The sequence below is a fragment of the Leptonychotes weddellii genome, chromosome 7 (assembly GCF_054177405.1).
Source record: "Leptonychotes weddellii isolate Sample4059 chromosome 7, ASM5417740v2, whole genome shotgun sequence".
Classification (NCBI taxonomy): domain Eukaryota; kingdom Metazoa; phylum Chordata; class Mammalia; order Carnivora; family Phocidae; genus Leptonychotes; species Leptonychotes weddellii.
In genome coordinates, this window is record NC_138375.1 from 23,149,186 (window position 1) to 23,174,236 (window position 25,051).

At 38.4% G+C, this 25,051-nt stretch overlaps 1 protein-coding gene across 1 annotated transcript in view; it reads right to left on the reverse strand.

The window, feature by feature from the left end:
• Positions 1-3,759: 3,759 nt before the first annotated feature.
• The window catches only part of GOLPH3 (golgi phosphoprotein 3), a 52,997-nt gene continuing 31,705 nt past the window's right edge, over positions 3,760-25,051 (reverse strand). Inside the window, exons 2-4 of the mRNA XM_006737294.3 lie at positions 19,490-19,621; positions 14,189-14,303; positions 3,760-5,680 (exon numbers count right to left, since the gene is read on the reverse strand). Coding sequence (XP_006737357.2) covers positions 5,256-5,680; positions 14,189-14,303; positions 19,490-19,621 — 672 coding nt within the window. The 3' untranslated portion in view covers positions 3,760-5,255. The remainder of the gene's footprint in view (positions 5,681-14,188; positions 14,304-19,489; positions 19,622-25,051) is intronic.

Here is a 25,051-nt window from a genome sequence, read left to right on the forward strand (position 1 = left end):
CCTCAATAGTTAAAATAATTCGATCATTCTCTATTAGCTTGGCAAAGCCCAGAATTGATGATACCCTCTACAGAACTGGCTAAGGTATAAAGACACCAGCATTCACATTACTGGTAGAAGTGTAAGTTAACATGAATCTTAGAAATCAAACTGGTTTTATCTTTTACATTTTCAAGGCATACTCTCTGAGCAAATCCACTTCTACGAATTCCTCCTACAGAAACCAAATATAAAGACATATATACAAAAACATACAATACTGTTTGTAATAATTATAAACACGAGAATAATCCAAATGTTCATTAATGGGAAAAGTTATACAATGAAGCCAAAAACGCTAAGAATGATGTGTGCTTATTCTGAAAGCTCTCCACAACATAAGTGAGAAAAGAAGATTGCATATTCCCATACGATGCTTGTGGGAATAACTACACCACTGGTCTACCGGGAGTAAATTCTAACATTGGGCTGAGAACGTATGCGTATCAGTTTAACTATGTTACCATCCAGACTCTTTTAAAGGTTGCCTGCCAGGTTATGACATTAATACCACTACCTTACTGGTATTGTTAAAGAATACAGGAAATTTGTGCAAAATCTGTTAAAAGCCAGGGATGTTGTCCTGGGACTCAGTGGGCTGCAACGAATTGGAAATTACCTCAGGTTGTCAGTCATCTTGATCTGGATGAAAGTGAAATGGAGCAACATTATCTGTAAATATATTTAATACGTTAATACAAGATGGAGGCCATAAAGTTGGGATTAAACGTCATAAAGTAAATACCTCATACAGACTTGTGACTACTGGTTTCCAAGTTCCTGGGGCAAGAATAGCCACGTCTGGCAGTCATGGGCCCTTATCATCAGGCTGAATGTCATTACTTATTGGTCCTAGATTGCCACTGAACCAAATACCAGCCCCTTTCACTTTCCTTTGCGTGTTGACCAAATTCAGAGGTGCATCCATCTGTTCACAAACAACAGTAAGAACTCAATGATGGAATGTGTCTGAGACCACTGGGCAATCCTGCTTCAGCAGGTCAAGTGCTTTCTTGGCCTACATCTGACAATGTTTCTTTTTTCTAAGAACATACAGAATTGGCCAACTTTTTCATCCCGAAAAGATAATTTATAGAAATTATACCAAGATAATAGAAGAATTCTGCACCACCACGAGAATTCTTTGCATGCCTGCCATTCTGCTTTTGTCTCTGTTAGAGAAAAGAAGTCCTCTCCTAGTGCCAAAATAAGAAAGCAAAAACTGTAGTTGAGTGCCACAACGACTGTCCAATCGCTCAGGGTTAAAAGTTCAAACACTTACCAGGTAATGTGAGATTGGGCAAATCATCCTCTCCAAGCTCATTCTTCACTAAATGAAAACAGTAATTGGGGTTTGGGGGGGTCAAAACAAGGTATAGACTACTTTTCTAGACACAGAGTGTACATTCAGGAAGTCTCCTTTCTCCTTTCTGTTGAAGCATTGTTACAGATCAGGTTAGAACATTGTTAAAGATCAGGCTATTTTAAGGAACACTCAACAATTAAACAATATATGAAGAATTCAAAAATAAGGTTTTTTACACAAAAGACTTTTATGTAAGTTTTATTATATTAAAATTCACTGCCTGATTCTTGGATCAAAGTGGGAAAAACCTGTAGAAAAACTGCTCCTACCCCATAGCACAATTATTTCCATGAGGTCCTACCATTTCTCCTTTAAAGAGGACTGTAAGCAGTAGCATTTTATAGGAGAAAGAGTTCTAGGTAACACCCCCCACCTCCAGATCATACTACTTTTCCTCTCCTCTGGCTATAGAAACATGTACTAAAGCTGGGGCCACTCACAGGCAGGAGCTGATCGGGCAGTCGGCTCTGAAACAAACACTGACAGAAGTTCGGGCAAGGCCCTTTCCCCCTTGCTTGAGAATAGAGATGATGGTGATGAAGTGAAGAATACTTTAGAAAAACATCCCTTACCTCACTTCTAAAATCTTTTCAAGGGAAAAACAGTAAATCTTCACCTGAAAAGAAATTCCAGGATAAAATCAGTTATCAGTTGAGTAGTCACTTTATGAAAAGAAATAATAAATTAACAGTTTCTATACTTAATTTCCACCAGTAGTGTCATTTTTGGAGGTAAAGGAGGTTATTTTAAAAGATAGAAAATCTGGGCGCCTGGGTGGCTCAGTTGGTTAAGCGACTGCCTTCGGCTCAGGTCATGATCCTGGAGTCCCGGGATCGAGTCCCGCATCGCGCTCCCTGCTCAGCAGGGAGTCTGCTTCTCCCTCTGACCCTCCCCACTCTCATGTACTCTCTCTCATTCTCTCTCTAATAAATAAATAAAATCTTTAAAAAAAAAAAAGATAGAAAATCTGACTTTTTCCATGTATTAAAAACAAAGGCTGGCAAGGAGGCACCTGGCTGGCTCAGCGGGAAGAGGCTGCAACTCGATCTCAGGGTCCTGAGTTCAAGCCCCATGTTGGATATAGAGATCACGAAAAAAAATAAGCTTATTCACAAATGACATATCAGATAAAGGGCTAGTATCCAAAATCTATAAAGAACTTATCAAACTCAACACCCAAAAAAACAAACAATCCAATCAAGAAATGGGCAGAAGACATGAACAGACATTTTTCCAAAGAAGACATCCAAATGGCCAACAGACACATGAAAAAGTGCTCAACATCACTCGGCATCAGGGAAATACAAATCAAAACCTCAATGAGATACCACCTCACACCAGTCAGAACAGCTAAAATCAGTAAGTCAGGAAATGACAGACGTTGGCGAGGATGCGGAGAAAGGGAAACCCTCCCACACTGTTGGTGGGAATGCATGCTGGTGCAGTCACTCTGGAAAAGTTGAAAATATAGCTACCCTACGACCCAGCAATAGCACTACGGGTATTTACCCCAAAGATACAAATGTAGTGATCCGAAGGGGCACGTGCACCCCCGTGTTTACAGCAGCAATGTCCACAGTAGCCAAACTATGGAAAAAGCCTAGATGTCCATCAACAGATGAATGGATTAAAGAAAATATGGTATATATATATATACACACACACACACACAATGGAATATTATGCAGCCATCAAAAAATGAAATCTTGCCATTTACAACGACGTGGATGGAACTAGAGGGTATTATGCTAAGTGAAATAAGTCAATCAGAGAAAGACAAGTATCATATGATCTCACTGATATGTGGAATTTGAGAAACAAGACAGAGGATCATAGGGGAAGGGAAGGAAAAATGAAACAAGATGAAACCAGAGAGGGAGACAAACCATAAGAAACTCTTAACCTCAGAAAACAAACTGAGGGTTGCTGGAGTGGTGGGGGGTGGGAGGGATGGGGTAACTGGGTGATGGACACTGGGGAGGGTATGTGCTATGGTGAGTGCTGTGAATTGTGTAAGACTGATGAATCACAGACCTGTACCCCTGAAACAATACTTTATATGTTCATTAAAAAAGAAAAAGAGCCTGGAAAACTATTACCAGTAGCCAGCTGTTTTTGTCTGGAACACAGCCTCACCCCTGATTTGTATTGTCTATGACAACTCTCATTCAACAGAGCTGAGCAGTTCTGGTATCACATACGGCTCACAAAGCCCAAGTACTTACTATCCAGTCCTACAAGAAAAAGTTTGCTAGCCCCTGCGCTATTTTGAAATATTACCACATGTATATCACTAAGTAAAAATTAAGTAAGAAAACTATGGTAGAATACAAAAATACAAATGACATGCTTGCTCTGATTCAGGCACTTTCAAGATCATAGTTTATTTATTACTTCAGATAAAAAGATAGTATACATATTAAGGAATCCCTTAAAATTCCACTCTAAAGTTATACACCATCTAGTACTTTTGCATTGAATGTTAACCAAAAAAATCTCTAAACACCTGAAAGCCCCACTATTAACATGAACTATGGTAATAAAAATTTTGACATTTAATTTGTTCAATATATAGTATTTACATTATGAAACCAATGCTGATACCATAAACAGTGATAAAGAAATAGTAAAAATAAACTTTAAAAAGCAAAGGTTTATATTCTTACAATGTGCTAATCATAATTGTATATAAAAATTAAAACATAGCAGAGCTTTCTGTTACAAAATTCTTAATCATCTGAGTTGTAGTCATTACTTGCTAACAATTTACATGCAACATCTGCTAAAACTGAGATTTGATTTTTTTCCCCCTAAGAAAGTGTGAGTAGATAAATGACATTTAAGAGCAGACATTAATTTACCTGTGGACAGAAAAAGAAAAAACTGTACTCAAGATTAGTACTGGTCACAAGCCTCTTCCCTATAGAAATGATAAAAAACAGTTAAGACCAAAAACAATTCCAAAAGGAGATGCATAGGCAAAGAGTACCATGAATCGCACAGCTCAAGAACTCTTGGGACCAATCAGACACATCTTTTCTCTTTCCTTCATTGATGAGAGGTCTGTTTTGTCATCAAATAATATTGACTGAAGCAAATGAGGGGCACCAGGTGTACAACTAATTAAATCTTGCAAAATACTAAGATGGAGGCAGGCGTGGCCAGAAGGGGCAATGTGTATTTAATTCAAACTATATACACAGCATAACTGGAATGCAGCCCATCCCAAACTGGCTTTGTGAAACAACTGGACCTTTATGATTTAATAGTTAAAATTCCAACAAGTGTAATAATACAATAGATTTACATGGGAAACAAAATCCAAGGGGCATTTTATATTATTTACTGTGTTGTTTCAATTTAAAAATAATTTGCTAAGTACACATCTCAACTGAGGTCTATGTATAAAATGTCCTAATAGATACAGATATTTACCTTTGGTGAGTTAAAGGCCTTTTTGTGACTTCTGTCTGAATCGTAGGCAGAATGCTAGATATACATGCACATGTGGGAAAAACTCAAGCTGAGGTAATCCAAAAGATGTGCACGTGAGGAGACTGGGATTACTTTGAAAGTCAAAGCATCCCAGCAACCCAAAACAGGTTAACAGTGAGAATGGCATGACAAGGAATGGATTGCCAATATGGCAGTAAAACTTTTTTTAAAACAGAAAGAGGAAGGCCTCTCGTACCAGCAGAATCCTGCATACATACAAAAAAGAAAAAGCCATCCACCATTTCATAAAACAAAAGCCAATTATAGTGTGGAAAGTACAAATCGCCAAAAACCAGAAGTCAATAGAAGAAAAACTACTGGTTTACATGAGAGAAAGGAACTTCATTCTTAGCCGTCACTTGGTGAACGCGGCCACCACTGCCCACAGGACCTCATTGGTGTTGGCCTTCAGACATTCCACTTCAGGATCTAAGTCAAGGAGCTGCCGCACTCTCTTGGTGGCTAAATCATACTGCTCGTCCAGAAGGGGAGCGAAAGCATTCTCCAGGACATCGGAGGCGTGCGCTAGGTAAATGAGGGCCAGCAAGCGCTTGTCCATGCGGTGAGGGTCATTCACCCATTTGTCAAGAACAGCTTCCTGTACCTTCTTGATGAGGCGCTGCTTAATATTGTTGTTGGTGAGGGGATGTGTCGTCATGTCAAAAAGTAGGAAGTTCTGTTTCTCTGTTGTCAACACACCCTTCTCCACCAGGTTTTTAGCTAACCGTTCCCGCACATTTCTTAACTGATAATGCAATTTTAATGGATTCCAGGTCTCACCTAAGCAAAAGATTTCAGAAGTTAGAAATGATTCGGTATTATCTCTGCTAATTTTATAAAATGTACTATTAAAATAAACAATAAAATTTGGGGTTTTATCCCCCCTCTAAAGAAATAGAAAAAAATCCAACTATTTTTCTTGCCAACTAAACCATGAACTCCTTGAGGGCCAGGCCTTTGGATTCTAAGCACCTGGCACATTATCAGGCTCAACAGTTACTTAAAGGACCAAACTGAAAGCAGTCTTCAAACCAGTTATCCTAATGTGAAAATGAGCTAAATATTAAATATATTTTCCTCTCTCCAGCTGTTGTCAAAAAGAAACCACAGCAGAAGGTTTTTTTCTACCAAAACACCAATGTGTGACAAATAAACAAAAGAAAAAAAAAGTTTCCTGATTAATATGCTATTCCAGAAACTGCTACATATACCTGGCCTACAAAGCTAGGAAAGCCTATTTAGACAAACTATTCTTTGATGACAAATAATATAAAGCTAATTCTAGAAGGGCAAAACATTTCACCATTTTAATTTTGTCACCTATGCACATTTCCTTTCAAAACAGAAATATTTAAAATAAAACCAAACAATTTTCACCAAGATAATTTTTTTTTCTATAGAAGACTAGAAAGGAATATATAAAAATATTAACCTTGGTTTTCTTTGGGAGTATGTGTGACAAATTTTCTTTTTTGTACTTTCTGTATTTTCCAAATGATCTCCAAAGAATATGTATTTTTTTTAATTTGAAAAAAATACTATAGCAATTCTCTAAACTGGAACACGTTAAAGATCAACCACAGACACTTTCATTATATGCAAAAGCTGTAAGGCTGAAATTTTACAATACTGACAGAAAACTATATTGTCTAACCACTAACCACTAAGAAATTTAAATTAATAAGAAATTCAGTTCCTTAGCTGTACTAGCCATGTTCCAAAATGCTCAATAGCCATGTATGGCTAGTGTCTACTGATTGGACAGCACAGAAATAGAACATTTCCATCATCATAGAAAGTTCTAGTGAACAATGCTATCTTGAAATATATTACTATTCAGTTGGCCATAAAAAGAGTATTTTACCATATGACTTAACACTAAAGAATATGGGGATATGGTAAGAGTAATCAGTCCTGTTCTTAAATAATTAGACCCTCTGACCTTACACAAATAGAAACACGGATAAAATATATGAAACAACTGTTTTCCAGTGCTAGTCAAAAGGCAGTCCTGAGTGGTGACCCTTGAGTGAAACCTAAGTGAGCCATACTACTACCCAAGCTTACTATCTAAAGGTGCATCCCAGGCAGCAAAGCAGGAGAGAAGACCTCAAACAGAGCAAAGGAGTAACACTGTGTTTAAACAGGCAGAAATAAAATTTTTTTATTTAAATTTAAAAATTTAAAAAGGTAGAGACAGAGTTCCAGGAAGCTAAGGCAGCTGAAATACAAAGGCAGAGTACTGGAAGAGGGAGCTATGAAGAACAAGAGCTCTAGATATCTGTATGGTGTTCCTCCGAGTATGCCTGATTAAACAAAGCCACACAAGTTAAGGTGAGAAACTCTGCAAAGCTAGACAAAGAAAAACTACCCGAAAGCTGTAAGCTGAACAATTCTAAGGGTTCACATGGGGCTGGGGCAAATTTGAGTGCCAAGCAGACTGAGTAGAAAGATCTCACTGAACACCCAGGACATTCAGAAGGGACTCCAGAAGGATCACACCCTAATAGTAGGCCTAAACCAGTCCTTGAGAAAAGACTGTTCTAGACCTGGCCTAATAAGGCTTAAAAACAAAGTGATCCACAAGTAACTTAATTGCCTACCAAAACAAATTTCAACACTCTTTAAAGAAAAACAACAGAATCCAGCACTCAACAACGTAGCACACACAATGTTCAGCAATGAATAAAAATTAGTAGCCCTGTAAAATTGTGACCCAAACCAAGGGGGGAAAAATTCAACAGCAAGAGTGACCCAAATCAGACATGACCCAGAAATGACATATATGAGGGAATTAGCAAAGATTTTAAAACAGCTACTATAAACATCTAAATAATTTAAAGGAAAACATGACTGCAATGAAGAGAAAATAACAGCTTTTTTTAAAAAATAAATGATCTGGGGGGCACCTGGGTGGCTCAGTCGTAAGTGTCTGCCTTCAGCTCAGGTCATGATCCCAGGGTCCTGGGATTGAGCCCTACATCGGGCTTCCTGCTCAGTGGGGACTCTGCTTCTCCCTCTCCCACTCCCCCTGCTTATGTTCCCTCTCTTGCTGTGTCTCTGTCAAATAAATAAATAAATCTTAAAAAAAAATAAATAAATGATCTGGAAGTGCCATTTTGCATTTTGTGATTCACTCTGTAAAACTAGGGACTTGAAAGAAAACTGTCAAATAATGAAAGGCTGGTACCATGAATTATTAGTAAATTGAAGTCACTTCCTGCATTAAACAGTAATAATATATTTTCCATAAAAACCCTAGCAAATCAGCGTCCACAAAAGAAAAATGATCACTGCATTCAATTTCCTTGGTAACCTTAAAAAGGAAAAGAAATATATTTGGGGCCCTATTAGATTTTAAAACCTAATCATAACGGGTGCCTGGGTGGCTCAGTTGGTTAAGCGACTGCCTTCAGCTCGGGTCATGATCCTGGAGTCCCTGGAATCGAGTCCCGCATCGGGCTCCCTGCTCGGCGGGGAGTCTGCTTCTCCCTCTGACCCTCCCCCTCTCATGTGCTCTCTCTCATTCTCTCTCTCTCAAATAAATAAATAAAATCTTTAAAAAAAAAAACAAATCTAATCATAAAAAAGAAAAATGTAACTCAATAATAAATAAAATTCTACTTATTGCAATTTCTAGTGTTAAACAAGCCTATACCTACATTTAATGTTAAGAAATGATTAAAAGTTACTTGATGAAGCATTATCGTATAACCGGTTATAACAGGCAAGCTCTGGAGCCAGACTGGTTAGATTTGAATTCCAACTTGGTCATTTTCTAGCTGTGCAACCCTGGGCAAGGTTTCTTAACTTCTACATTCCTCTGTTTCCTCATCTGTAAAGTCAAGATAACAACTCTACCCACCTCATCAGGGAGGATTAAATGAGCTAAAGACATATCAAGTTCTTAGAACAGAGCCTGGTACACAGTTAACACTCAACAAATGTTAGCTATTATGTGCAGAATCAGCACTCTGACAGAAAGACTTAAATGCCTAAAATATATTAGGTACTAAGAACACAAACATAAAAGAAACACCCATAATATAATTATCCTGGCAAGAATAAGATGTGTAGGATCATAAAGACTGTGTAACAAGGAGCCCAGAGGGAGTAAGAAATTATTTGGGTTTGATGCAGGGGCATTTCCATGGAGTTACAGGAGAAAGAACTGTCAAACTAAATCTTGAAGTCCCTCAGGAATCAACATCCTATGAAAGAAAGCGGAGGGGCGCCTCAGTGGCTCAGGAGGTTAAGTGCCCACCTTCAGCTCAGGTCATGATCTCAGGGTCCTGGGATCAAGCCCCAACGCTTCAGGCTCCCTGCTCAACTGGGGAATCTGCTTCTCCCTCTGCCCCTCCTCCCCCCTCGCACTCTCACTCTCTCCCTCAAATAAATAGGAAGGAAGGAAGGAAGGAAGGAAGGAAGAAAGGAAGAAAGAAAGGAAAAGAAAGAAAGAAAAGAGGAGCCTGCATTACAGGCAAAAGAAACAATAGAGTGGATAGGCAGTAATTATATGCAGAATATAATGAGCCCTGGAATGGAGTCACACATCTTTCACAGGTGCTACAATTTCCACTTTTTAAGTTTGTACCAAGCCATTATCTCCCCAACAAGTGCCTGCCTGCTGTACCTTTCACCAGACAGTTTGGGGTTTGTGTTTTCTAATATCACTGGCTTGTGGTAGGCAGCCTAATACACTAGGCTAGAATTGGCTAGGTTGTGTTGTCTGACCTTCTTCTGACTTTTGGAAATTAAAATAAACATAAAATAACCAATAGCCAAATTTATGTAGAAGCCCATAAATAATAGTTGAACTTTAAAATTAACTAACTATGCTTATAATAATTTGTCAATTATCAAAGTAGTACTTTTCCCTGGCAACTCACTAATCAAACAGAAGGGTATTGCATGCCTCAGAGAATATCTTGGCTATCTAGCTCAAAAAATGGGGGAGGGGGGGCAGGATCAGGATTATTCTGAGAAGTCCACAGTTAAGCATCTCTTTGCAGACCTAAAAACACAAAATCCCTCTAATGCTGCTATACAATGATTTTCTTTTCTCATGGGAAATGAATGGGATTAGCAATTTATAACTTACTGTTTATTGTGCTGAAGTCATACTAAGGTTTACCTACTTTATTCACAATTAAATCTTACATATTACAACCAATGGAACAAAATAATGGTTACAAAGTTCCTATGAGAAATTTCTCAATTCCAAAATATGGTACAATTTAGTGTTGCTACTAAAAATGAGAAGAGCCTAAACACAGGCCCACCTTCAAATAAGGTGTTCCATTTATGAGTGGACCTTCTTATGGGCTATAGTTTCTGCCCCAAAGGAAGTAATAAAAAGGGGCTCAGACATCATCTCCCTTTGCAGTAACTCCCTCAAAGGGGGCAAATCTCGCCTGCTCACTCCAGTACAAATGTTATTCAGACTTCCTCAGATATTTGAAAAAATGAAGAAATCTCATACGCAGAAGGATGAAACAGTGTGGGTAAAATGCAAATGTTGTTTAATACTATTCTTGGCACCCTAAAAAAAGGTACAATGAAATAACTGAGTGGTGAAAGTGTCTTGGCATCCTAACATTTCTGCCTTTTGTTTTAAAAAAATAGGGGTGCCTGGGTGGCTCAGTCGGTTAAGCGGCTGCCTTCGGCTCGGGTCATGATCCCAGGGTCCTGGGATCGAGCCCCGCATTGGGCTCCCTGCTCAGTGGGGAGCCTGCTTCTCCCTCTCCCTCTGCCTGCCTCTCTGCCTACTTGTTCTCTCTATCTCGTCAAATAAATAAATAAAATCTTTAAAAAATAATAATAAAAATAAAAGTAATAAAAAAATAATAATTAAGCTAAATCAAAAGAATAAAGTCACCCCTGAAATTAGCACACTTAAGACACCAGTATGAATTGGGATGGGGGGGTAGCTGGATGAGTGAATATACAATAAATGTTTAAACTATCACAGCTACTAAAGATTTCGCTGCTTCAATTTAAGCAGAATATCAGATACCTTTTTTTTTTTTTAAAGATTTTATTTATTTGACAGAGAGAGATAGCAAGAGCAGGAACACAAGCAGGGGGAGTGGGAGAGGGAGAAGCAGGCTCCCCGCCGAGCAGGGAGCCCGATGTGGGACTTGATCCCGGGACCCCGGGATCATGACCTGAGCCAAAGGCAGACGCTTAACGACTGAGCCACCCAGGCGCCCTCAGATACCTTTTAAATACTTTGTAATAAATGCATGATTACTTAAGTGTTTAAAACTCTAAGATTAAAAGATGTTACTGTGATCCATATTGTTATTCAACAGCTCCTAAATTATTCACAATGTGAAAAGATTTTATAAGTTCTACAAGCAAATTAAAACTGGGCGGCTCAGTCATTAAGCGTCTGCCTTCAGCTCAGGTCATGATCCCAGGGTCCTGGGATCGAGCCCCACATCGGGCTCCCTGCTCAGCGGGAAGCCTGCTTCTCCCTCTCCCACTCCCCCTGCTTGTGTTCCCTCTCTCGCTGTGTCTCGCTCTGACAAATAAATAAAATCTTAAAAGAAAAAAAAGAAATACACAACTGTTCCCCAAGCGGACTTTAAGATGGATGCTTTCAGTAGAGGAAGGACCTCAAGTCTTACAGCACCTACGTCAGTAAAGCTGCTGTAACCGGTATCTGATATTAATCATTACCTGGGAGCAACATTTTAAGAATTTAAAATTTAACAAGCTGGCTGCAAAAGTGAACATTTAAAAAGTCAAAGTGGTAAGTGTTACGTTTTACCCCCCCCCAAAAAAATGCTTTTTTAAGAAAAATCAACCAAGCTATCAGTACTTTCATTAGGCGGGAAGTAGATGCTTTCTTAATTTAAAAGAAATGTGTTTTTCTCCTTCTCTCATTCTGAATTCCCTACTTTTAGGCTAAAATTACAGGTCATTCCTAATGTATGTCAGGAACACATGACTAAGGTGCTACAGGCGATATTCGAGCGTTGATGGCCATCCCAAACTTGACAGGATATTGCTTTTTTTAAAAAACTGTTCTGAGCAATTAGCCTCGCAGTTTACCCAAATTCCCAATCCAAATGGACACTCAGAATCATTTACTGAGAACAAAGTGGCCTGTGACGGACTCACAGCATGAGTGAGAAGTCCCAAGGCTTCTGAGGCTTTGGGGTTGCCTGTTTCCACAGCTTAACATAGCCTACTCAGGATAGGGGAGCATGAGATAACTTTTGACAAAGATTTTGTTTCACAAACTCTTAAGTGCATTTAAATACTTCTGAGAAAATCTTATAGACTTGTGCCATCTTTCTGCTCTTCAAACAGACAACCAACCCAACTTGGTTCAATTAGCATTTATATCACGTACTGGACCAGTTACAGCCACCTTATACGCTGAGAGTCAACCTTCCTGCATGCCATACTTGCGTGACAGATACATAAACCGTCCAAGGAAATCTGGTTGTCTAAGACAGATTAGTAAACCAAATCCCAACGTGCTATTAGCACGTCCGACGTACGCTTGTACAGAGATCGCCGACGGACAGAGGGCCCTGAGAACATCTCCACAGCGCTGAGTGGTACCAAAATGGGTATCAATAACGTTAACGCAAGACCCAACCACATTCCATAAAAGACCACCGCTCTGACCTACCTGCCAAAAAAATTAACTACAACTTAGAAAAACCCTGCTTTTAGCCAGCTGAGAACATAACTACAAATTCCAATTTGCCCGACCAGAAGTGGTAATGGGCCAACATGAGCATGACCCAAAGACTGCTTAGGTGATCTCCAGAAAAAGTACAAAATGATCCATCAGGGGACAGTGAGAAATTTTTAGCACTTCTACTTTTATCTGAAAAAATATTTGCTAATATTTAACATATGGAGTTAACGTTAAAGCCCTCACTGAGTCTCTGTTAAATGGCCATGTATCACCAACAGGCATTAAGTGGAAGGCTAACTCAAAGACGGTTGACAACATGCTGGGCCATGTGACATACAGTATTAGTAGGTGCTAAGCAATCTAGTTTTAACCAAACAAACTCTGATCAAATGGGCAAAGTAATTTTAAAAGATTCCTGCAAAAGAAATTATAATTGGACATAGCACCAAGCAGGAAAGAGGGTTGAGTTAAAGTTTCTCCTTATGGAAGTAAAAAGAACCTTTATTAGAAGATTTACAAGCAGATGGTCAAAAGAGAAAAACTGCAAAACTCATCAAAACTACCTTGTGAGTAAGTCTGTTTTCTATCAGTAACAAACAGAATGAACACTGCCCTAAGTGTAAAGTGCCACTGTTGCCTATTAGCTAACAATGGAATATGTGTATTCAATTTTTACATAAACAAAGATGCAAAACTCAAAATCTTTTACTGAGAGAATAATAGGGTTATTTTTAGAAACTGTAAGTTAAAAAAAACTACAAGTGAGAAAAAAATTACATGTTAATTACCAATCTAACAACACCCAAATGCTTTTAAAAGTTAAAGAGCAGTATGTTTGAACATGAACTGAAATAATACATGTACACAGAAGCAATGTTTTCTGTAACAGTAAAGAGGAAGAGCAAGAGAACTTTCGGCCTATACTCTACACTTAGGTCCTATACTCAAAGCTCTCTATCTAGATTAGACAAATACGCAAATAACTTTAATGTAAATGCAATAGTCACCAGTGCTGTCAACCAAGTATTTCAGGTTCTCCTTCCTACCACTGCACTTTCCTGTCTCCTTAAAGTTAGGGGAGGCCACGTGACTTGCTCTGACCAATGAAACCGGAACCACATGTCCTTTCTGAACAGAAACTTCCAAGCCTGAATGATTGGCTATACTCATCTTCCCTTTATGACAGTGACAGACAGTGCTCCAGATGGTGGCAGCTCTATCTGCCTGCCTGGCTGCCAAAGTGAGAATGAAGTGGCCTGTGACTACTTATAACATGAGTGAAAAGTCATCTGTTGTTTAAAGCCACGGAGGTTTGGGGGTTGTCTGTTATTACAGCTTAACTTAGTCTACCCTGTGGTAAGGTAGCATGAGGTAATTTTGATAAAGAAGGTGGAAACTCTAAGGAAGAATATTATGTTTCATTGAACATCTATCTGCTCAGTCTTATTAAGAGGGGGTGAAATTTTTAAAACCACTATTTTCCCCATTCAGTGACTAATAACTTTCAAGTCTGCCTATATAACACAAGCTTTTGGCCATTTTGTGTAAGTTCCTCTCAAAAGAATTTTAAGCTTTTACAAAAATCTTTTAGACAGAATTCAGCTTTTAGTTTATACACAAAAGCTTACCACTAAGTAATTCAATCCAGTTCTGGACCGTTTCTGGAGGTTGAGTCTCCTTAACATGCTTTAGAGCTTCATCAAGAAGAACATCCCCTGTTGGAGCATCTGACTTACAGATCACCTAAAATGTAAGCAGTAAGAATCAAATAATCCACTAATTCTTTCTTCTGACCATCTCTTTAGATGAAAAACTTAAACAATTATACAAACAGTTCATTATACTTAAAGTCCCTAGTGTGTTCATGCAGTGTCAAGGTTCAAATTTTAAATTAATTCTCTATTAAGAAATCCGACATTGGAAAGAAAAAAAAAAAAGATACCCAACATTTAAACCTAACCAGATTAGCCACAATCATGAATGCAAATAAAGTTACTGTGCAAGAATTAGTAAAGCAAAAGGCTAGAACAGTTTTTACTCACTGTTAATTCTTTTCATTGCTAAACCCTGGGCTATTTAATCAAGAAATTCATTTTTTAAACATTTCTAAGTTACGGAAACAAACTCAATTATATACAATTATATACTCAATTCAGTATGATAAAGGTGGCATTTCAGAGCAGTGGAGAAATGAATTTTTCAATAGATGTTATTGAAACAACTGGCTAACCAATTAGAATTAAAAGTTCAGTAAGACTTGGCTCCTCAGAGCTTATACCACAACGAAAGATAAAGATTTAAATATGAAATATAATTTAGGGGTGAGAAAGCTTTTTTCAAAATTGTGGCAACTAGCAGAAACCTTGAAAATACCAATAGGTTTGGTAACAAAATTTTTAAACACTACAAAACTTTTTAAAGCTAAGATAGAGAATTCATCTAAAAGTGGAAAAATACAAAGCCAGGGAATGAGGGAAAAAAATGCTATAGGGGCGCCTGGGTGGCTCAGATCAATTAAGCGTCTGCCTTCAGGTCAGGTCATGATCCCAAGGTCCTGGGATGGAGCCCCATTATGAGGCTCCTTGCTCACCAGGGAGCCTGCTTCTCCCTCTCCCTCTGCCTGCTGTTTTCCCAGCTTGTGCTCTGTCAAATAAATAAATAAAATCTTTAAAAAAAAGAAAAGAAAAAGAAAATGCTATATACTGCTTTAGCCAACTATTAGATTTCTGCAGCCTTCACTGAGTTCTTGGCTAAGCAACAAATTTCTAGTTGAAATTCCGTAACACCAAATGTTAATCTGTTATATTACTTTATGTTAGCTATTAAAATGTCATACAATTTTAAAACATTATTTTCTAAATGCAGTTCTCCCTTAAACTTGTCTTCAACATGTGTCCTTTACCTTTCTGCTCAATCTTCTAAAAGGCTATTTGTGAGACAGCGTGACCCAACAGAAATATAATTAGAATGACAAATGCAAGCCATAAAGCTTTTAAATTTTCGTAGTTATATTAAAAAAGGAAAAGAAACAGGTGAAATTTTAATATATTTTACTTAACCCACTATAGTCAAAATATTAACATGTAATAAATATTTTTAAATTGAGATATTTTACATTCTTCTTTTTTCAAGGTAAGTTTTCAAAAATCCAGTGTGTTTTTATTTACAACATGCCTGAATCTCTCACTAGCCACATTTCAAGTGTCTGGCTCACAGACCCATGTGGCCAGTGGCTATGGTATTGGCAGATACAGAACATTTTCATCATCACAGAAAGTTCTACTAGACAGTACTACTCTGGACCATGCTTTTTGTAAGGGGTCAGAGAGAGTACGAAAAAAGGAGAGCCATGGCAGAAAAAAGTTGTTTGTTTATACAATGTGGTCATGCCACCACTTCTGACCTCCCACTATTCCTTAAATTCACTGCAATCTGGCCTCAACACCCACCTCATGCCCATCCTCTGAGACGCGTCTTATATCAGGTCACAATAACCTGGGTACGGGTGGATCGTTTTTCTCATGAAATTCTGTCCCCTCAATCTCTCCCAGCTGGGACTACTCTTCTCCATCACCTCTGCAATTACTCCACTCAATCTAGTTATCTTTCACTTGGATTAAGTTTCCTAACTAGTTTTCCCAAACTAGTTTCAATCCATTCTCCTCACTGATCTTTTTAAAAGGCAAGTCTTACCATGTTATTTCAGTTTCTACTTAAAACTCTTCAATGCCTCAGGGTAGTTCTAAACCCCTTAACGAAATTCAGCAATCTGTGGCCCACTAATAAATATGCTCTGCCCACACCTTTAATTTCTATTCAGTATATTGCACCTTAGAGGGGAGCCTCATTCTTAAATATGAACAGTTAACCAAGAATGACAAGATACTAAAAGAAAACGTTCAACATCAAAGAAACCAAAAGACAGAAAGTAAAAACTTGAAGAAACATAAAAAAGAAATTTTCCAAAGAGTCATAATATTCTTAGTGATTTAAAAGAAGATATTATATCCATGAAACAAGAGATCGTGATAAAACGAAAACAAAACACAAGAAAAGGCTCCTGGAAATCAAAAACATTAGAACCACATTTTAAAAAAACTCAAAAGAGGGTTAAAAAAAGGTAAGGGAGGCCAAGCCAATGCCAATTATTTCTCAATAAAGCTAAGAAACTAAAAAGACTAGTCAAGAGGTCCACATCAAACTTAAAGTTCTAGAAAATAGAGCAAAGATATAAGAAATAGAAGAAAACTTGATAAAACCAAAACTAAACATTTCTAGATTGAAAGAACCCATGCATAATGAATTTATTTGAGAGAAAGAGAGGAAGAGCGTGTGCTTTGGGGGGAGGGGGGGAGGAAGCAGAGGGAGAGAAGCAGACTCCCCACCGAGCGTGGAGCCTGACCCTGAGATCATGACCTGAGCCAAAATCAAGAGTCGGACGCCGAACCGAATGAGCCATTGAGGTGCCCCATCATCTCCGTATCTCATTTAATGTAATCTCATCTACAAAGATTTACTGGGGATTAGGTTCCAGGGGTTAGGACCTGAACACCTCTTGGGGACCACTATTCAACTTGCTATAGCTCTCTATAGTTATTTCTTTTGGCATTTACGTCCATATTTCTAAATGAGCTTATACTGCCTTGTGCACGCTCTCTGTCAAATAAATAAATAAAATCTTTAAAAAAAAAAAAAAAAAAAAGAAGGAAGGAAAATATCATAGGATATAACCAAACTCTGCAGGGCTAACATAATTGTAATAATATAAAACAATTGTTATGGTTTTGCAAAAAATTATGACGTAACTCTATCAGGAACTTTGGGGGTGGAGGTAAGTGGTATTAAGAGAGCCAAATGTTCCACTTTTTTTTTTTTTTCCTCATCTTTTCTAATAGAAAGTAAATAGCATTTCAAAGTGATTTATCAAGAGATAACCAGGGGGGCCTGGTTGGCTCAGTTGACAGAGCATGTGACTCTTGATCTTGGGGTTTTAAGTTCAAGTCACAAGATGGGTGTAGAGGTTATTTAAAAATAAAATCTTAGGGGCACCTGGGTGGCTCAGTCGTTAACGTGTCTGCCTTCGGCTCAGGTCATAATCCCAGAGTCCTGGGATCGAGCCCCACATCAGGCTCCCTGCTCCGCGGAAAGCCTGCTTCTCCCTCTCCCATGCCCCCTGCTTGTGTTCCCTCTCTCGCTGTGTCTCTCTGGTCAAATAAATAAAATCTTAAAAAAATAAATAAAATAACATGTTAAAAAAGGTAAGGGAGGCCAAGCCAATGCCAATTATATCTTAATAAAGCTAAGAAACTAAGAAACAGAAAGAAAAAAGACTAGTCAAAAGGTCCACATCAAACTTAAAGTTCTAGAAAATAGAGCAAAGATATAAGAAATAGAAGAAAACTGATAAAACCAAAACTAAACATTTCTAGATTGAAAGAACCCATGCATAATGAATTTTAATATATGTGCTGCCAAAGCAAGCACAGAATAATGATTTTTAAAAGACCCACATCAAGGTATATCGTACAATATCAGGAATAAACAGAAGATCTGAAATGCTTCCAGATAGGAAAACAGGTATCACACAAAGAATGAATATCAAAAGGGCACCAGACTTTAACAGCAACTTTGTATACTAGAGGGCAATGGGGAAATGACTTCAAAATTCTGTGGGAAAATAATTTAAATCTAACATTCTATTCCCAAACTGTCAAATGAAAATGAGGTACAGTAAAGAAATTTTCAGGCATGCAAAATATCAAAACATTTTCCTGCCACAAAGATGGAAAAAAATATTAGATCTAGAAACAGGAGGTTGAAAGCAGTAAAATGAGACAGGAAGTCCCAATAAAACCAAACCATAACCAGTCCAGACTGAAGCACAAGGCAGATTCTAATGGAGTTACTTAATGTATTTGAACATTTGAAAATTAATAATGCTAGTTTTTTTCTGAGGGAGCATATAAGAAAAAAAAGGCACAGAGAAAACATTTTTTAAAAAGAAAATTATTAAAACTCTAAGAAAAAAAAATGAGGGGTGCTTGGGTGGCTCAGTTGGTTAAGCATCTGCCTTCGGCTCAGGTCATAAGATCCCAGGGTCCTGGGATCGAGCCCCACGTCGGGATCCCTGCTCAGCGGGGAGCCTGCTTCTCGCTCTGCCTCTGCCCGCCACTCCCCCTGCTTGTGCTCGCTCTCTCTGTCAAATAAATAAAATCTTAAAAAAAAAAAAAAATCGCATGAGGAGTACATTCTGCTATACAATGTTTATTCTGCATAGAACTTTCAAGAAAGCCATTAATGTGGCTTTCTTTCCTATAGGATTATGGCATATCAAGCAAAAAATGTTCAGTTCTGACCTAAAACTTTGTAGATTTCATTAAGATGCTGTATTAAAGGAAAAAACAGTTTTGAAACACCATGGCCCCAAGAAACACAATGACAGACTAGAAGAGAAACAGTCTTGAATACCTGAGATGGAGGCTGGAGTTAAAAATTCTAAAAAATAACTATTTACACAGACTTTTACAGTAGAGAAGGTAGAGATCTAAAAAGTATTCATATTCTGCTAAAAAAGTCCAACAGCCTATAGATAGTTAACTTGCACGGTAACACCTCTGAATTTTAAAACAAAGTTATGTCAAGTCTTTCCAAAGTATGGCTTTCAGAAGCAGCAAATGAAGTTTGGAGTCTTTCTGAATATGCAAGATGCAGGGGCCAGTGAGTCTAACAATGAATTAATTACATTAGTCATTATGTACCAAGAACCAAGAAACAAAGAATGCAAAAAAGACATGAAAACATGATTTCCAATAAAGTCTTAACTTTAAAATCAACTTCCTCTTTAATTCTTTAAATCTATTAACAGAAACTTCCATTTTTAGTCAGCACAAACTCTTTAAAAAGGATATGTTATTCAGCACTCCTCTTACCTTTCTTGTTAACAGACTTTTACGTCTCATTCCACAAGCCTCTAGTTGTAACCTTCCTCTCAGTGCTAATTCAATTAACATACAGCCACGTAATCCAGATGATATACAGTCATTCCAAAATGATGTGTAACCCTAGTTAAAAGAAGGGAGGGGGGAGAGAAAACAAAATAGCTAATTTACTTTGAATTCAGACTCAAAAACAGAAATATCCTTAGCCAAAGTTATTTTTGGTGCCTTTTACCTTTCATATCTTTTCATAATTATAATTTTAAATAAAATACTAAAAAAATTAGTTATTATACATTACTAATCTAGATTTTTCAGGTGTTTGTTGTCTTTTCACCACTAATCCTTATATGCAGATAAATAACTTTGGAAGTCAGAGGTTTAAAAAGATAATGTCTTTCATTCTTCATTAAGTTCCATGTTTAGGAGGCTCTTTCAGATTGCAAGGACCTGGGCTCATTCACTCAGTTAACCCCTGATGATAGCGGTTTATTATTAGTACGTGTGGGCAAGTTTAAAAAGTTCAGGAAAAACAATCTAGCCCACTGTGGCCTCACAGAGAATTAAAAAATCATTCATTCAATGCTTTTTTAGTATAAAAACACAAAGCTAATTTTAGAATATATTAGGAAATTTATGAGGGCCCATGCCTAAAGTTCGAATAACAAGCATTGTAAAGTGATCAGATTGCCCCTCCCCACCCTCCCACCCCCAAGAGACATTTAAGGGCAACATCCAAGGTGGAAGAACAACCAGACAGAATGAGACTGACAGACACCTAGAGATCTGGGGATACTCAAATCAACCAGATGAAGTCTGGGCACTTTTTCAGTGAATAATTGGAGTTCTCCAAAATATGAAGCCATGAAGTCTGCCATCTACTAATTTAAACTATCCAACTCAGGAAAAAGCAGAACTTGGGTTCTCAGAACAAGGTAACATATAATCTTGGTAGGAGAGAGAGCAGGCTAATTGATCCTGTGAAGAACATTCTCTGAAGAACGGATGACCTAGGATTGGGGGGGGGGGGAACCTAGCCCCTTGATTCTGTCATTCTCTCAAGGTCAATCTTGGTACTTTGCCAGGTCACAGTGGTCACCCTGTGTATCAGAAGATAACTGACCAACCATCAAGGTCCATGGGATTCCACTATTGACACAGGGACTTAAATTAGCCTAATGAAACTACCACTCCTGAGGGGAAAGGCTTTGGGAAAGTGAGAATCTAGATTAAGGGAGCCACAAAGGAACAAACAAAATATCGGTTTAAAGAGGCCAATTTAAATATGAGGCAGGGGAAGCAAAAACTGACTGGATTTGAGAGAATACTTTTAAACTTAATAAATGGTAGGGGTCTGATTAAAATAAGATTGCCACGGGTAACCTGCTTCTCCCTCTCCCTCTGCCCCTTCCCCTGCTTGTGCTCTCTCGCCCTCTCAGATAAATAAAATCTTTTAAAATAAGACTGTCAGAGGTTTAGTGACATGGTAAGTTACAGAGGTTAGGTAAAATCCATGGTCTGTGTATCTATGCCAACTTAAGTCCTGCGAAGCCTGGGAATGGATTCCACATGAAATCAAAGTTACAGATGTCTGGCTTCTACTGACCTGGACATGGAGCTTAAGCTCCCAAGTAAGCCTTTACAAACTGTAAACAACAGAACACACCTCGTGAAGCAGTAATGCATGTGGACAGTACCACCCCCTGTCTCCGTCTACAAGCCTGGAAATTCCAGATGAACAGTACTGAAAAACTCACATTTGCTAGCAGAGGATGAAATATTATGTCTCAACCTCAACTGCTCCCAAGGTTATGGTATACCCAGAGAGGTTAGCAAAATGGAGTCTTTAGTAACAGACTTTAAAGATCTGCATTTAAGTGAATGGCTTTGGGGCAGTACCACTAAAAGACATACTTAAACAGAATTAAATTCACAGGGGAAAGCTGACAAATGAGCACGGACAGTTCTGTAGCAAAACTGATCAGGAATTAACCAGGCTGGGGGAGGGGAGAGAGAGGAGGAATACTAAAAAGGGCAAGATTAATTCTAAATATTTGAATGGTATAACTGGATCAGATGACAATGCCACCCCTGAAATTAAGTATATTAGAGGAAAAGCAGTAGATTGTATGAAAGTCAAGTGAATCTGGCCGTGACGTAGACCAGCAAGATTCTGCAGTGAATTCATGCCCCAACACATGTACGACAGACCAGTAGTGGTGACAAAATTACTCAGTTACAAATGCTAAGGAGCCCTTTAATCTTTCATCTCTAGTGCTAATCTTAAAACTACATCTCATCAATCCCAAAACATACATTTTAAAAGCTTATAATATATGGATGATGAATATTAACTAAATCTACTTTGGTAAGCATTTCACAATATTTGTAAATCAAACCATCATGCTCTACACCTTAAATTTACACAGCGATGTATTTGTCCATTATTCTCAATAAAACTGTGGGGGGAAAAAAGTTAAGTATCTCTAAAATTGGGATGCAGTTCAAAGTAAGATGGTACCTTAAAGGAAATGTCATATTACAGCTACTGAGTTAACCTAAACCCATGGAGGAGAGAAGACACATGTGGCATAGGCCCCATACTCCAGAGCAGTGTAGTGATGAATTAGGGTCTAACCTGTCAGTTACTTGGAGTACTGAAAACTTGGTAACAAGACTGCATAACCATATCCAGGCATGCCACCAATCTAACCTACCTACCTTGTAAAAAGATTTTGTAAGGGCAGGTCAGTAACAACCACTGCCCAAAGGATTCTGTCCTCAAACCATTAGCCCCTGAAACAAATTACAAGAACCTGTAATCCAGGTAGGATGGTTATATACTCAGGGCATGCTGAGTTTGTGCACCCATAAACATTTACAGAAAAATTTCTGTTAAGCAGAGCAAGCCAAGCACATTAAGAATAATAGTTAAAACAGGTGAGGAAGACCTGGCAATATAAAGCAGTTTATGATTTGGCTAAAACGGCACAACTCTGTACATCTGCAACCATGTTGTGAGAAGGTAAAGAAGCCCCAATAATGATTATGTATTCAGTGATACCACACACTCTTGCACTTAGAAGTCAGTGATTATTTCAGATCCCTAAATGGGTTTGAGATTCTACCGCCAGCAATGGAGTATCTTCATGCCTGTGGTTGGTCTAAGGATAGGTACTCAAAGCTCAGGGTCACATTAAGGGAGGACCACACTGGCCAGACTATCCACTTACTTATGAAGCAGCAGCAGCTGCACTAATACTAGCAGCCATCGGACCTTGAGGACACCCCCCACTCGCTGCAGAAGAAACAACTGGGGGTTAGAAGACCACAAGAAAACTATTTTGGGACCCTACAAGTTTGTGATCAGAAATCAGTTCCAGTATTTTCAAACACAAGGATGGGAGAGGCAGAGATATTCCAAGCAGAGATGTTCCCACAAAATCCAGAGAAACATGACTTCATTAGGTTCACGAGTCCAAAACAAGAGGGGACGTACAAGAATAGAGGATGCATTAAGACTCCAATATGATCATACTGATGAGCTGGGATGCTAGAAAATCAAAAACAGGCACATTTAAAGATACCATGTGCAGCTCACAAGGCTTCCAACAAAACTTAGAAAAGAACACAAGAGACAAGGACTCCAAGGGCCCTGGAAACTAATTCAAAGCACCTCTACTTGAATAACAACAAATAATAACCAGGTAAGTAGAAACTTTCCCAATGAGATGCCAGCTAAATTAATTAATTACAGAGTTCTGCTTCAATTAATCTTTTGTTGTTCAGAGTCCCTGGCATCACAGACTCACTCAGACAAATGGCCAAACTTTAGGGCAGACCTCCTGAGGCTGTGGAACATAAACTGAGATAAATTATCTTTATCATATAGTATGCCATTCAGAAAAAATGAATGGTACAACAAATGAGGCAATGGCCTTGGGGACATGCTCTGCAGACACAATTCTTCCCTTGGTGGGCACTTCCAAGGTCGACATTTAAGGGAAAGAGACTATAAAAAGCCCAACACTGCTACATGTCTAAGCAACAACCTCCAACACAGCTTCTTCTCAGTGATAAGATGACACTTATTTGGATCTCTATTTGCCTGATTCCCTTTATTTCTCTTAAGTGGCTCAATTTGAATGGGGGAAAAGGGTGTTTTATTGGGCCCCTAAAAATGCAAACACTGAGTTCTCACCATTTGAGTTACAAGCTCCAGAAGTGCTTAATGAGAAGCTTTATGTTAAGAATCGACCCCACAGGGGCGCGTGCGTGGCTCAGTCAGTTAAGTATCTATCTTCTGTATAATGTTGAATTCTGGTGTGATCAATGTTTTTAGTTTCTAAACAGACTTTCCTCAGCGAAAGAAAATATCAGGTTACCAAAACATTTGGTGTTTACTACCAAACCCAATCCAAAAGTTGTACTAGTGAAGTTGTACTAGTTGAACCACTCTTGGTTCACATACCCTATTTTGAAACTTTGCCCTCATCTTCAGATTCTACAGAAAGACACAACTGTGCCCTGTCACATCTACTTGGACCAGGATGGGCAAATCAAAGTTTCCCTCCTGGCAATCTAACGTGGGGACACAGAGGCTGATGGGCACTAGCATATGAGTTCTAACTGATTAGTGGCTTGCGATGCCACCGGCCATTTTGTTCAAACACAGTCTGACAATGAAGGTAAACGGAAAGGAAAACAGAAGAGAGACGCAGAACAAAAATGAGAGAACACACAGCACTGAGGCAAACCAAGACATACAGAAACAGACATAGAGAGACAAATACACATACAGAATAGCATCCTAACAACAGAACCTTTCCTATGTGTTTGGGCTGTACTCCTGAACACTTGCATCTCCTTGAAGGGATTTTTGTTCTAGCAAGGAAGTAACTTTAATTTTTTTTTTAAGAATTTATTTACCCATTCATGACAGACAGAGAGAGAGACAGAGAGGCAGAGGGAGAAGTAGCCCAATGCAGGACTCGATCCCAGGACCCTGGGATCATGACCCGAGCCAAAGGAAGACGCTTAACTGACTGAGCCACCCAGGCACCCACAAGTAACTTCTAATAAAGCTAAAAGGAATTTAATGAATTGACATTATGTATCTGACAAAGGTCTCTAAGTACAGAAACTACAACTAAAAGATTTACATAGACCAACAAATATTATGCATGGCTAAAAAATTCAAATTTGCATGCACTTAACTAGTCTGTTTATGACAATAAGGGCATCTGCTTATTTCATAAATAAACAGCAGTCCAATCCACCCATTTTATCATTTGTAAGAAAGCAAATTAGGACTTATTAATCAAACAAATGCCACTTACAATTTAAGTGCTACATTCCAATTAATCTCATCTAATTAATATATACAATGGAACATTATGCAGCCATCAAAAGGAATGAAATCTTGCCATTTGCAACGACGTGGATGGAACTGGAGGGTATTATGCTGAACGAAGTAAGTCAATCAGAGAAACACATGTATCATATGACCCCACTGATATGAGAAATTCTTAATCTCAGGAAACAAACTGAGGGTTG